At 36.8% G+C, this 15,514-nt stretch overlaps 1 protein-coding gene across 1 annotated transcript in view; it reads right to left on the reverse strand.

Moving 5' to 3' along the window:
* Positions 1 to 1,476: 1,476 nt before the first annotated feature.
* The window catches only part of slc35f1 (solute carrier family 35 member F1), a 195,491-nt gene continuing 181,453 nt past the window's right edge, over positions 1,477 to 15,514 (reverse strand). The window contains exon 8 of the mRNA XM_088907661.1: positions 1,477 to 6,595. Within this exon, the coding sequence (XP_088763787.1) occupies positions 6,371 to 6,595 (225 nt within the window). The 3' untranslated portion in view covers positions 1,477 to 6,370. The remainder of the gene's footprint in view (positions 6,596 to 15,514) is intronic.

Raw genomic sequence — 15,514 nt, forward strand, 5'->3', positions numbered from 1 at the left:
TCTCATGGGAAAAACCATTGGGTTCGCCAACCGGGGAACACCAAACATGAAGAACATCCCCTTCTGCGGCTCTCATGGCATTAAGATCGGCTGGTTAATTTGTTCACGATATTTTCAGAACATCAAATAGAATCCTTTTAAAAAGCATTTATTTTACGTACTGTATATACTGTATTATAACACTAAGTCTCTTTGACCTTGTAGTTTAAGGGTCACATGAACACGGCGTCTTTTCATTTAATTTGATTCTGCACGCCTTGTTTCACCTAGTCTGAAGCTGTTAAACGTTGATAATTGTTATAATGCCATGTGTTTTCAACACTTGACTTTTTTCTGTACTTTGAGGTGACTTTGAATTTCCCGATTCCATTAACAGGGTACTCTTAATATATTCCGAAGAAAACACAAAACATTTAAGTGCTATAATCATTAGCTGCTTTATAACAAAGTATTATTGATTTATTGTCGTTATGATTACTGATAATATAATGAAGAACACGCAGTTAATTATAAAGAACTGAAAACAGCGCACGGACTGGGGATGGTTCCACTTTTCTGTACATTAGGAATATTTACTAATATTTAAGATTTAAGTTAGGCATATTACATCTACTGTATACTTTTAAACTGTCTCAATTTTCCCATGCTTTTCAGTTTTCCTGCCCTGTCTTTACACAGCAAACTCGTTCTATGTCATTCAATTTTGCACATTAGGATATTTACCAGCAAAAGTACATGCATATGAGATTAGATTTAGAGATTTCAGTTAGGGGTATTAAGATGTACTGTAAGCATCTTTTCTTCAGTTTCTGTATCTCCTTTTCCCCCATATTTTTTGGTTTTCACTTCTTGCCATTCACTATGACACACAGAAAAGGTAAGCATCTCAGCATCTTAATACTCTAATACTCTTTTAAGCAGTACTGTTTCCATTTTTCTTTTCGAAAATAATATATATTATTATTACATATTAACTAATGTAGCTTATGAAATGCAAAGTAAACACACGCCCACATAGAAAAAATAAACTTGCCACTAAGGAGAAATGAAGGTGGAACATTCCTGGGAACATCGCCTCAGAAAATGGGTTTGTTTTAGTGATGATACTTTTATTATATACTGTAGTTCTTAACATATTGTTCAGATAGTTACTGTACACATTATATAATTAAATAATTTAATGGCTGATGTAGCATAGTAAAACTCAAGTCATTTTCCATAAATTGACTTTTTTAGTGTTAAATGTATGCAAGCTAAAACATGTAACATTAGCCTGAACACGTTTATCGTGACAAGATGAAAGATGCTCTGAGTTAGTTTTATTGCTTCTGGGTGACAGCCTGTTGTAATCCTGTATGCCACGAGAGACTCAAGACAGATGCATTCAATTCTTACTATGTGATTCAACATACAGTAGTAGGCACTTTAATTCGGATCCTTAGGGATGATAAGTAAAGAACAAATTATCTACTTTAGTTTCAGAAAGCATTTATTTGAAAACATCATACAGGTTTAACATTTTCACAGCCAATCCATTAAGAGCATGCAAATATCAAAAAAGTATATTTTTTTCACAGAAACTGTGCAGATTTTGGTTTTCTTTTTCCATTTGAAATCTTGAGTTACGTGTGCTCTATAAGGATTTATTAACAAAAGAGAATTACCCATGGGGTACAGCATGTAAACATAACTATTTCTGAATATTCCTAGATGGTTAAATAAAATAAGATGCACACAATTGTCTAAATGTTAATAGCACAATAAGTTTAAGTTACACTAGACAACATCTCTTTTAAACATATAGTGGTGCAAAAACTGAAATGCTGTCTTTTATATTGGCAAATGCGCTTTTAAAAAAACAAAATACTGGTTGAGCTTCATTCTCCTTTATTTTTCTTTATTTAGCTGGAATGTACAGTCTTACAGTTTACACCAGCAGGAGGTTTTAGTTTCTTTAAATCGAAGTCTACATACAGTACACAATGGAGAGTTATCTTTCTAAGATATGTGATGCACATCTCTTTTTTACTGTATACCTCATACTATACAGTACTGTGCAAAAATGACACAAAGGTTTCTTAACCAATTAGTGTTACTGTATATCATGCTATTTTTAATAAATGCTACATAAATCACTTTAACACCAAATCTGTGAAAACATTGCAATATAAGTCATAAACAATTTGATGAACATTTTATATCTTTGCTTCACTTTTTCCAGTGTCTGACTGGAGTACCACACAGCACATTTTACACTAAGTGCCATTAAAACATTTTACTTGCTTGGGTTCACTGAATTCCCATTATTTTTCTCTAATTGAACAATTCCATATGTTCTTGGTCTGAATCATATGCTTTCTAGTTGGTTTCTAAATGCCTTTAAAACCTATTGACAATGTTTTGGATTATTATTGTGTTGGAAAATTCCAGATCAATTTTATAAACCCAAAACAGATTCAAACATTTGCACAATACTGTACTGTATATTTGTTGAACACAATAGCCTGTTTAACATACCAAGAACCCTTTTCTTAACTTCCAAAGCTAAACACATTCATTTTCTATTGGTCATAATGAAGTGAATGTCAAATCATCTTGCTTTATTTCCAGAAACAATACAGCAAGCGACCCCTGCCCAAGACAATTGGCTGTGGAAGAACTGGACAGATTAATTTAATTATAGAACATATAGTGCACCTGCCTACAAAGTTCCATTTTTTTTAAAATATTTTTTTAAATAAAGACACAGATATGTATGGTGTTTGAAAAGATGCATTCACAACGGATTCATGAAAAACTGCGCTCTTTAATATTTAATTAGTATGAGACTCCTAGTGAAATTTAATTTGAAATGCATATACAAGATGCTATGATAAAAAAATATAAAACATAATCAAAATTTACTTGCAACTTTACCAAAGACTGCAGAATTTTGGTATCAGTACATGATTGTGTAGAATTAGATGGTTGAGTTATTAGCTGGGTTTTTGAATATAAGAGATCCAATATCATCAGGGTTTTTAGAATTCTGAAGTCAAAATAAGAGCATTTGTTGTTATTATGCTCTTTACAAAATCTTTAATAAGCCTTACAGTCAACTGCTCATACCAGAGCTTAAACATTGTCTGAAGTGTGTTACTGTAGCATTCAAGCAGTGTTCCTGTACGTCTTGATGGTTGTGAGCTTATCAAATTTATGATTTAAAATTAGAATAAAGTACATTTCAGATCTTTTCACAATATTTTTTTTTATTATTGTGTAACTTTGAAATGATCACCAGGCTTCTGTAATCTATCTGAGACTTACTTTCACATCCAGCTAAGTCAGTTTTTTAAATATTGCAGTTGACGGTTACATGGTTTTCAGTAGTGTTTCTGCTATGTATTATTAATCTATACCTTCATCGGATGATGCTATTTCTCTCTCTTTTTGCATCATTCTAGTTCACTTTTTCAAGGGCATGTACTGTACTTTATCTGTGGGTCTCACAATAGTTATGATGAAGAAAAAATCCTCAGCAATATGTTTTCCTTTTTGGAAACCAATAAAATACCTAAACTTTCAGTATGCAGTGTGCTTCTGGAGAACATTAACTCAGTGTGCAAAAACAGGAATGGCTGCTTCAACAATTATATCTTAACCTTTATAACAAATTCCTTACACACAAGGCATTTGGATTCATATTTTGTTAAAAAAATATTTCAAATGGCACATGTAAACCATCAGTAACTTTTAACTTGTTAGTAACTATTGTATTTTAAAGAAATATATAGAAATTGTGGTTTAAGGAAATAGCCATAAAGTTGTAATTTGTGACTAAATATTTGCTAGGGATTAAAATATAACCAAAGAAAACAAAGGGCACTACAAAATATAAATACAAGAAATGTATACACCATGTATTATTGAAGAATACAATAATGGAACACAGCCATGGTTATCTTCAGGTCATGGTTTGAAAAACATAAAGCCCCCACTGAATTTAGAGAAAGGAATTTCACTATAAGGAAAGAAAGAGAACCGGCTTGGTGCAGCTCATCTGGAGACTTAGTGCTGCCTTTGGTTTGCACAAGTGATCATTTTTAGATTTTTATATCAGACTGTGGCCATAACTGCTTTTGGTTTTGTTTCTGCTATTGTTGCATTCAAGTCCCATCTTTACAACTTCACTAATTTAAATGAACAAATCATTAATAGGTTTCTGAGACAGATTCAAACTCTAAAATTAACACTTTAAAAAAGAAGACAGAAGAAAGGTGATAAGGTCATCATATTTTTGAGTCTGAAGATATCGTTCTAGCTCTGCACCTGTGGCACGGGATCCTTGGATATAGTCTGAGCAGAACAAGAAATATGTAACCTTGTCCCTGTCATTCTTTGAATACCATGCAACATCTTCAGGAGGTAAAAAATGTCCAAAGTGCAGTTCTCTAGATAACCCATCGGTATACCATCATGTGCAAAAGGGAAGACAACTTCAAAGTCATACTGTAAAAGGATTTTAACATCCTGAAATGAGTGCCCCAGTGTCTATACACATTTTTAAATAAGCAACTAAAAATGTATTCTGTTAGACAATAAATGTCATTATCCTTGCATTTATTCTTTCCCAAGTGTAGCAGGACTGCGCTGAGCGAGTGACATCACGTCCCTCTGAACCTCGACAGGGTGAGACTTTGCTGGGGCTGAGGACCTGAGCCTGAGTTGTGCTGTGTGTGCAAGGAGCCTAAGATCAACAGGCAGAGCTGCACTCATCCCACAGGAACACTGAATGACCGGGAATTGTTGTCTTATAAAATGCTTAGAAAGGTGTCCATAAAATTCACACTGTCAATCTGAGTAAAATAGGCATCATCTTTGCCTCCCTCAGTAGATGCTCTGCCGAACAAGATGTCTCAGTAATGCTCCATTGTCTCAGTAAGGCTCCAGGTTATATTTATTGGGAATTACTAGATGAGGGAAATATCCTTGTACTCACTGAGCCTTCTTCAGTTGATCCTTTAAGACAACTATCCCTTTTCTATGTAAGCTAAAACTACACAACCTTTCTACAAAGTAGGACAAGGTGAGAACTATATGTATGCAAACACATACAGAAATTCAAATATACCCTGTATTTGCAGTAGTGGACTCTTCAAAGAGAAACTCAGGCTGGCCCATTTTCAAAGCGGATTTTTCAAAGGAGAAAAGAGTATGAAAATATTTCTCTGACCCTTTAAAGTAAATTTTACAGTTGCATCTAAGATTCTACTGTTTCTTCAGGAACACTTTTACGGTTTTGGAAAATGCACCTAATTGTAAGGTTTTCACTTATTAATCAAATAGCTTTTAAAAAGCTAGAAAATGGACACGTCTGTCTCACGTAGACACTGTCAATCATGTTGTGAGGGTTAGGGTTAGGGCAGAATTTTGTATTTACTGAAGGAGACAAAAAACAAATGTCAACACTGAATAACCTTTTCCAAAACATCCACACTTTATATTTTTAAACTCAGTAATACACATATGAGAAGCATCATTTTAAAGTTATATCAAGACATTTGAATGTCTTTTTTGATATTGGATATTGGGTTTGACCTTACATAATTATGAGGTAACATTTTGTTTTCAATAAGAAATCTGCTTGAATTAAAACAAAGTTATAATGAAGAAAAAGCACTAAAACAGTTTTTTCAAGAAATGAATTTCTTAGTCTACAATTTGATCTAATTTGGCAAAACATATTGAAAATGAGCAAGTCTAGACCCACTGTATAGAACCATCAGAAATTAATAGATATCACCAAGAAAACCAATATGCCATTGCTATATATAAATGGAATATGATTACATTTTTCTGCTGCTAAAATATCAAATAGTTATTCACAATGAATACTGGCTCTGCACAAATGATGTAATATTAATTCTTTTTATAAGTCAGCAAATTTTGGAACTGTGTTCATGTGTACCTCCATAACAAAGTCTAAGAATAAGCTAACTTGAATTTTTGATGATTCGACACGTTAAACAGCACATCCTACGGATTTTGTCTCTAAGCCCTGACAAAGTACCTAACCAAAAATTATGAATGTTATGTTTATATATACACACACAAAATTAAGCATTTGGACACCCACAGCAAATGCTTCTATATATCATAAAAATGTCAAGAGCTGATACATATATATTTTAAAAAATGTTCATGTCACCAGTAACTTTTCACAGTTTGTGATCACAGTGTACTTTTGTTTTTCTGCTACGTTTTGCTTTTTTCATCCAGTGAATTTCTTTCTCTACAGACAGTGAGGGTGGGGCCGTGGATGATGGCAGTGACCCCGTGCTGCCCCCTCCTCCTACCCCTGCCCCAGCTCCTGCCCCAGCCCCTGCCCTGCTCAGGCCACTCTGACCCGCGGCTCCTCCTCAGTCTCCTGGCCCAGGCTGGTGTACGTGACAGAGGGCTCCAGAGGCCCAGTGGTGGGGGTGTCTGTCGTTGGCCCTGAGGGATTGCGGAACTGCTTGTAGACACGAGGGTCCTGGGCCACGTAGGTGGAAGAGGAGGAGTACAGGACCAGCCCCAGGATGATGATAAAAAAAGATAGCAAGTAGAGTCCTGAAAACTGAAGAGACAGAAACACACGCAGGTCAGCAAACAATACGTAATACACAGCAAAATAAATTTAAAGGAACAAGTAAAGATTTATTCCATGCTGAACAGAGAAGAAAAGAAAAAATATCTCGGCTCCTCCTCCTCTTTCGATGACACCCGAAGAAGGCTTCACAGCCGAAACGTTAAAGTCAGGTTAGACCGCTAACTAGTGGAGTGTTCCTGAGGGTCTCCTCCTTGGAATGTTCTCTTTGTTCCTGTGTTCCCTTGTTGCTTGTTCCCAAGCATTGGTTCCCTGGTTGCTACCTCTGTTTCCACATTCCCGAGTTGCAATTCCTGTGTTCGGTCTCTAGTGCTCGTTTTGGATTCCTGACCTGGCTCTTCCTGACTCTCCTACTGGATTTCCCACACAGCTTGGACCATTTACAGTATCTTGGCTTGGATCCTGGCTTGATAGACCTACTCTCATGGTTTCCCCCCGGTGATTTGGACAGCATCTCGACTGCCCTTTCTGGCTTTGGCTTTTGCCTGCACAGCCTCGAACTGGAAGAGCAACGCTTGACAGCGCGCTGGCAGCCCATGTGCGCTGCTCAGACAGCCCCTCTCCAGTTAGCGAGCATGCCTGTACAGCGCAGCCCGGCCCCAGTGTGCGCACTCTTGATCTGCTTGGCCACAGCTCCCCCCTCCTCAGCCCTTGCTCCTGGTTTGCTTTACTTCCCCTGCCTCCTGTGACGTTCGCCTCACACATGGGTGCGTCACCTCCCCAAGGCCCACCTCTCCTGTCCAACGGAGCGGTAGACATAACAAGACATCTTCCTAAATGATGTTCAAAATGAATAACACCAAAGTAATGAGTACTCTGCCAGTTCTCCTGTAGCTTTGACAATATACAGAATGCAAAGCTTTAACTAGGTTCAGGCTCTTTTCAATAGGGATTTTTGACCATTCTTTCATGCACAACTCCTGCTCCTTAGAATTGTAGTTCAAAATGTGTGCTTGTGAAATACATTCTTTAGTTCATACCACAAATGTTCTAATAAAGAACGTAGATTTTATGCTTCCTTTTTAATTTGGTAATTGCTCTGGAGGTGAGTTGTGTTCCTGCAGGTTGTTATTTGTAACCAGGTTTGAGCTTCCTGAGAGAAAAATCTAGTTTGGCAAAAATACCTGTGTTACAAAAAGAGACCTTTACAAGAGTTATTTGTTACAGTTAGAAATAAATTGTGCAATGGATCTTTTTAGAGCTAATTGTGACAGGCAGTCAGCTAATCACCACCTGAGAGGACACATCTGTTGGTGTTTATGGTGTTGATATTGAACAGCTGCTCCTCTCTATAAAGATGTGCTCTCCCATCAATACACAGTATCTGATGAAGCTGGGAAAGGCTAGAGATGTGACACACCGGGGATCCAAAGGGGAGCCCCTGACTGTCAGAGACATTGACTGAACCTCTTGAGCCGAATGAGCCTTAAGGAAGAACAATTTTGTGAACGCAGCCTGAACAACTAAGGACTGTCCAGAACAGCTTTTTTGGAGATTTTTTTAGTCTATTTAAAGCAATAAAGGGTGTGGCTACCTTGTGGATGCTTTATAAACCTACCCCACTGAACTCCAGCCTGTAACAGTAATGTATTACTTTACATGGCAAAATACATAAACTACATAGATCGGTGTTATTTAAAATTGTTTTCCCCAATTTCTTGTTATTTTAAAAGTAATCCCTTATAAAAGTAACTTCCAACTATAATGAATTATTTTGAAAACTAGCGTTTCCCGGCAATGATCAATTTTAACTTAGACAAGAGGGACCAGAGGATGCAGAACATCCCCAAAGCAATCAGATCCATTTCTATTCTTCACTGAAGAAACATGAGTATTACTGTTCAATGCTAAGTTTGCTTTTGGTGTGACTGTACAAAAACTGAGTTTGTGTTTCATACTGAATAATTGAGTTTTCAACGTGCAATATGATGTCGTCCCACTGGTCTTCAGAGATAGTCCAGAATCTGCCTGTTTATTTTTATTTATACAGCCATGGACCTTTGCAAGCAACCTCAGATTAAAGAGGACAACTTCAAATAATAGTTTTGAAGACACTGTATCCTTCTGAATTTTACCCTTGGGTACTAGTTATCCTCCTATACCACTTACAGTATAAGACTGCACATTTGAGCAACTCTTTTTTATGTTCTCCTCCCAGTAGAGTAGAAAATATCCCTTTAGCATTGAACATCATAGTGACTTCACAGTCAATAGTGGGATGTTTAAAGAGTTTTATAGCCATCACTACAGTTGGAGAGGTTGTTAGTCTTTTACGTCTTTAAACAAGTCTGACTTTCCCCATGATAAAGTGGTACTGGCTATTTTGCTTTATGTACCTCCTTTAATGCCCAGTGGTTATCAAGGTGACTGTCAGAAGCTTCTTTAATGCTTCTGTAGTTTTATGAACATACTGGCTAATTAAAATATCTTTTAGGATAACCTTATAACAGATATTTTCAACATATATACTGTATTTAGGATGCAAATATATTTGAACATTGTTATTTTAGAAAGTTATGCAATTATTTTGAAAAGATACAATTTTGTTACATCCAGTAGTATGTACTGTACAGTATATATAATGTAATACACGCATTGTGATGTTTTCGAATATGCATATACACTGAATGAACATTTATTTTTTGCTAAAATCACATTTCAGATCAAAATCAAGCATGTGGCTAAATTTGGAGACATCTGGTGGTATCAAAATTCAACTCTGGGCAGAGACATTTTCTGGCAAATTAAATTGAACATGGATAAATGTAAGGTAATATACTGTATGAAGGAAGCAAGAACATGCATTTCAAATATCAAACTGGTGGTACTGAACCAGAATCAGCAAAATACAGTACGAACTAGACCAAGGCATTTATGTTAACTTTTAACCTTTTTCCATTCGACTCTTTATAAGGAAGCCATGAAAAGGCCTATAAAGAGATTGGATGCATCAATGAGAGTACACAAATAAAATCGAGGAAAGAATTATACAGTATCTACTGTACAATGTGTTAGTTAGACCCTGCTCTAAATATTGTGTTTACCATATCACAAAAAAGATATTGCTGCTCTAAAGGCTTACAAAAAAAGCTACTTGTTCTTTGGTCTAAGGGGAATTTAATACACAGAAAGATTACAAGAAATTAATGTTATTAGCCTGGGACAGAAACTGCATAGGAACTTGATTCAGAATACTTTGACTATGTGAACTCAGGTGACCTCTTTAAATCAGCAGAAATACGTGGACTGGAGAAATAAGAGGAAAGTTTAAGGCCTTTCAAGATGGGAAAATTCATAGCTATGTTTTTACCCGGAGGATTGTGGGAGTGTGGAAGCAATTCTTCAGTCAATAGCTGAAGCTGCCTGTATACTTTAGTATAGAATTGTTCTCTTATATATATTTTTTAAATGGAATAAAAAGTATCAATGCAGTGGTGGACATTAATTACACAATAACTGAGGACTTATATCGAGATGCTACAATCCAAGGTAAATGTATTGAATCATAAAGAAATTTACAAAAGCAAGTGCAAAAACAGTAAAACTCTTTGTGACACAAAATGTCTTTGCACAATCACTACAGGAAGAAAGCATAACATGTTCATTTTTGCATGCTAGCATTCAATTTTACACGTTACCTAATTTACAAGAATATAGTAAATCCCCTTTAACATTAACATTAATGTAAATTGTTATCTTGTGTAGATTAATGGGTTCATCTACACAACTCTCCCATAAAGCTTTTTTTCCATTCATTTAAAATTACTTAGAACAATTGTCATTGTCTTTATAAGTCATGTAGCTTTACTTTTCAAAGACTTCAATAACATACACTATCCTACAAAGGTACTGGGACAGTGAGGCCTAATAATAATCTTCTCTTAGAAAAGCAAATGACTACTAATTGTAAGTCATACAGTATGTGTCACATCCCACTGTAGCCAGGGGTGACCAGCGTGTTTGCCCAGGGGCTCAGCCATCCACCAGTTGGGCTGCCACACAGTTAGACCAGCTGTGTTGTTGGGTAGTCAATCCACTGGTCATTCACCTAATTAAGCAGGACTCTCCAATAGATGGGAGACATTGAGCTCCTACTGCTGTAGGGCTACTGCTTACACGTCTAAAAAAAGACAACTTTTCTTCAATTGAACAATTCACAGTTGAACAAGCCCCGCCCCAGTGGAGACTCGCCTCTCCCAAAACCCCCTCACCAGCACTTCCAGTATTCGACCTTCCGCCGTCCCTGCTGCAGTTCCTGCTAGTCCCGCTGTTCGTATCCTCTCGACGTTCTCTCTCTGTAAGTAGACCCTGTGGTCTGCTGTTCCAGACAGATTCTATATACTGCAGGTCTTCCTGCCCTTTTCTCTGCAGACAGTCCTCATCCTGTGAACTGCAGCCTTCAATCGCTCCTTAACCTCAGCCTGCCTGTGCAGTTCTCTCTCTCTCTGTGCCCTACTCACTGCCTCCCCTCTGTCTTGTCTCGCCAATAATCTCCTGAAGATCCCCGAAGTCTTGTGCTTGGGGCGCGACCTGCCATCTCGCTGCAGCACCGCTCAGCAGTGGCTGCACTACAACACTATGTATTTCGATTTTAATAATGTCAGATCAGTTGTACCCTCCTGGGTCAATTAAACAGATTGATAGTGTTAAACTGTTTTTTTGGGCAAAAGTAAAGGGTCAACAGGCTGCTTTTAGGCACTCCTAAAAGATCTACTGTATAGCATCCTATTGACTTGTCTTGCTTACACTGACTTCAGTGTTTTAAATCCATCATTAAAAGTAAAAAAGAAAACTAAAGGACCTTTTGTTACATAAAAACAGGCAATTACACCTCAATTACACCCAGAGCACAGAAAGTGGGGATACCAAAATCAGCAATTAGAATATACTGAAGAAAAAGAAACCACAGGTTAAAATACCAATCACCCAACCAGGGTAACAAACAAGAACAGTTGATGGCTGAAAAAGTATCAGTCAAGGACAACCTTAAACACCAACAACCTCCAAATTCTGAAGTGAAGGCATTAAAATCTGCAATCTGAAGAAGAGGAAACTGCAAACGTCTAACTGATCCACCTCAGGATGTAAACCTCTCATCAGCATCAAGAAAATAAATGGCAGATTAGAATTTGCTTGGCAGTACAAATGTAAGCTATAAGAGCTTAAGAACAAAGTCATGCAGACAGATGAGACCAACACAGACTTTACTAAAGTTATGGAAATGTTAAACTGTGGAGAATGGAACTGCAGATGCTCCAAAAAACATCACCTCATCTATGAAGCATGGTGGAGGTCATGTCATAGCTTGGATATGTAGTGCTTGACTGAAAAAAAATGTTTTGACTTTGTTGTCTCTCTACATTTGGAGGCCACTGTTATAAAATAGCCTTAATATACAAATACAAAATACTGATTCTTTGTTCTTCACTTTTTACATACAGTACTAGTCTTGAGGAGAAGTAATGTTACAAATTTCCCCATCCACTCTGACTTCGAAAATGGTGTTAAAAAACCCAACCTGCTGAACTTTCAAACACAGAATTTATTCTATATTTATTCTATATATAATAGTGTTCATAACAGACGTTCAGTTGGATGGTTAGATCCTAATCTCACACTCTTCCTCTCGCCTACTGCAGTCTTATATACAGTAAGTCTCGTTCCCAGATCTTCCCATAGCACATGCGTCTTATCTTCTAAGATTGGCTGCCATTCCCTCATCAAGTCGAGTTGCACCAAATACTTTATACATATTTCTTTTCTCTATTGCCTTAAGATCTAATCAATCTACTGAAACTGAACATCCTGTGAATTAGTATTTGGATTAGTATTATTTACATCTTACTAAGACATTTATTTTATATTAGAAAATAAATAATATACCATTAACAATTAGAGAGAGAATAAGAATTCCAGTGTACACGTACATATGGCAATAGACTCCTCTACTACTCTACATCTGCTCTCTAGAAGCACCCATGCTGATATAGGTCAATCTTGAACAAAGTGAAATGAAATTTTTAATGCTTTTCATGTTTCTTATGTTAGCTGATTGCTGGATTAACCCCTAGAACTTTTGCAGTACCAGATCTGGAGTACTAAAATGCATTAGTTCAGTAACTTACAGTACTTCTTTTATTCTTGCCAGCTCATAGATTACAGTGAAAGGGCATGTATGTTTAATTAAATGTGATGAGCTGTTGATCTCATGACTCATTGTATTTACACATTTTATTTATACTTAACCTCTGTGGTTAATTAGTTGCTTTTTTTCATCATGCATGCATTTATGTATCTATCTCACACACTGATGACCCATTGTCTTTGTTTTGGAACTAAATTGTGAAAATTAAATTGCTAACTTGTCTTCCTCATCTTATGAATGCATGTTTCTTATTTTTTAATGGGTTCATGTTGTCTTAAATGTATTATGTATTGTGTTACCTGCCTGCAAAGCAAATTTTCCACCTGGCACATCAAAGGAAGTAAGTAATAGTTCTTGTACATCTCAGCCTAATGCATATCCAAGCTAAAATGGCTTGGAAAATGAAAGATACATTCTCTCCCATTTTTATTTGGTCAATCATACTTATGATGACAACCATTTCTTCAAGTGTTAATATTATGTGAACAGACATATCACTGGAGAGATGTAAAACACAGTATTCATTCATCATCTGAAAGTAGTGTACGCTGTGACATATTCAGCTTATAATGTAATAGAAAGGACAATTTAAAAATATTTCTATCAAAAACATATACATACATAATTATCTATGTGCCTTAAAGAGGACTGGACAAATCAAACTCTTTTTACAATACCCAGGTCATAAAAGTTAATTTCATTTTCTGAGGTTTCTGAATATCTGAGAAAATCATATCATAAATATTGTCTCACTGAAAAACATTTTCTTCTCACTTGCTTAGTAGAATAAAGAGCTTGTATTATAGAAATATAGGAATACCTTCAAACTAGAATAGCAGATTACAACCCTTAATATGGTCCTTAATATGGAAAGAAATGCTGATTACACCAAAAGGTGCATTTTCATTTTTTAAAATGAAGCAACACCACTTCACTTTTTAATCATGTAAACCATGTAATGATTTACCTATAGTCCAGGACTACCCCATGTAATGGAAGCGTTCTTTCCGGACCCTATGCAGACGACACAATCCGGGGTAAGTGAGGAAAACACGGGAAAAAAAGCATGCAGGGGTCAGGAATGAAAACAGGGGGCGTGTCCATGGTGTGTTGGTGTTTGGGGGAGGTGTGACCGTGGCAAACAGTCCAGAAGTGAGTCCAAGGGGGAATCCAAGAGAAGGCAAAAATCCAAAACCAGGCGGTCCATCCAAGACGAACAGAAGAAAAACGGGAACCGGGTCGGAACCGGCAGGAACAGGAAACTTGATGGGACCAGGCGCTTCCAGGTCCCGGACTCGCCTGGTACAGGAACCAATGCAGAGCCCAGAACAGAGTAGGCGTCTGGCTTTTAAGGGGGAACTGAAAAGGGGGCTGGAACAGGGAGCAGGTGCGGGAGATGAATAACAAACAAGAAAGGGCTGGAGCGCCCTTAAGAGGAGGGGTTTACGAACGTGACACTCCATTTCTGACCCTTTTAACTTTTCTGATCAAATGTAATGACTCCATATTGTAATCAAACCAAGATTGTGGCATGTCAATAGTGTGACAGACAATATCTTAGAAACAAAGGTCGCAAATAGAGAAGATTCTGTTTAAGTAATGTGAGAAGAAATTGGTTGTTATTGTATAACATAAACAATGACTATTTAGACTTATTCCCTTAGAAATGACAGATATTTCCTCTTCCAATGTTAAAATAAAACTAGAATGATTGCTTCTTGCCTGCAGGGTTTCAATTTAGAATTCAGTAAAGTAAATACTCATGGGAGCAATATTTATGAAACAAATTAAACAGATCGCTCTGTCAAGAGGTTCATTAACTTCTTACAATAGAGAGAAACAAGAGACAATGCTCTTGCCAACCAGGAAAGATGCATCTTCTAAGAGCAATAACCTGGAAATGGAGATGATCTACCCTGCTTTCCTTAAATCAACTTAGAAAATTCATCTCTGCGGTGGTGTATGAAGATCCTCTCACTTACTCTCCATAAGATCAATAACATAATAAAGTCTGTTAAAAATGCGTTATTGTACCGTACATGTACAATACCTTCCATGTAAAAGGAACTCCTGCCAGAACATTCATACACAGTACACAAAAAAGGAAACAGACACAGCATGTATAAAACAAACTGATGTGCTTACAGCAATCTTATATTGCTCTGTTGACTAACTTTTGATAATAAAGCTATGGTTATACTTTATTTCTGAAGTGTGATTCTCCTCCCTTCTTATTTGTGTCTAAACTTCTGTGCCCCTATATTTATCCTGCAGGAGTGTCTTCACAGAGGACACGATGGGCAGAGACAGTGACATCGGGTCAATAACATTTTGCAGCTGTTGACACATTTTGATTTTTGGCAGGTATAGTAAACAGTTTATCAGTATTAAAAAACCATAGCATGCCAGCATTAATCACCAATTTTCATCTTTGCGAAGGTGTAATGCTTAATTTACACGTGAATGTTCCATTAAAGAGCGATTTCAAAATCCTGTCTTTACCTGTACTTTTGGTTACAGGTTATCCTGGACAGAGATCACAAATGTTCTAAATAAGTTTCAACTAATAGGTGCAAATACAAGTTCTGGGGATCTTTGTAATGATGAATCAATGTGGGCAATGTATGGTGTTACTTAGCAGAAATTTAGAAGGAGGTGAAATTCTAATCATGTACTTCTGCTCTACTATACAGATGCAGCCATTCAAAATGCGCGGGCGATACCGCATTATTTTCCGGTACGCT

This window comes from Atractosteus spatula, chromosome 2 (genome assembly GCF_055471065.1).
Source record: "Atractosteus spatula isolate fAtrSpa1 chromosome 2, fAtrSpa1.hap1, whole genome shotgun sequence".
Lineage (NCBI taxonomy): Eukaryota > Metazoa > Chordata > Actinopteri > Semionotiformes > Lepisosteidae > Atractosteus > Atractosteus spatula.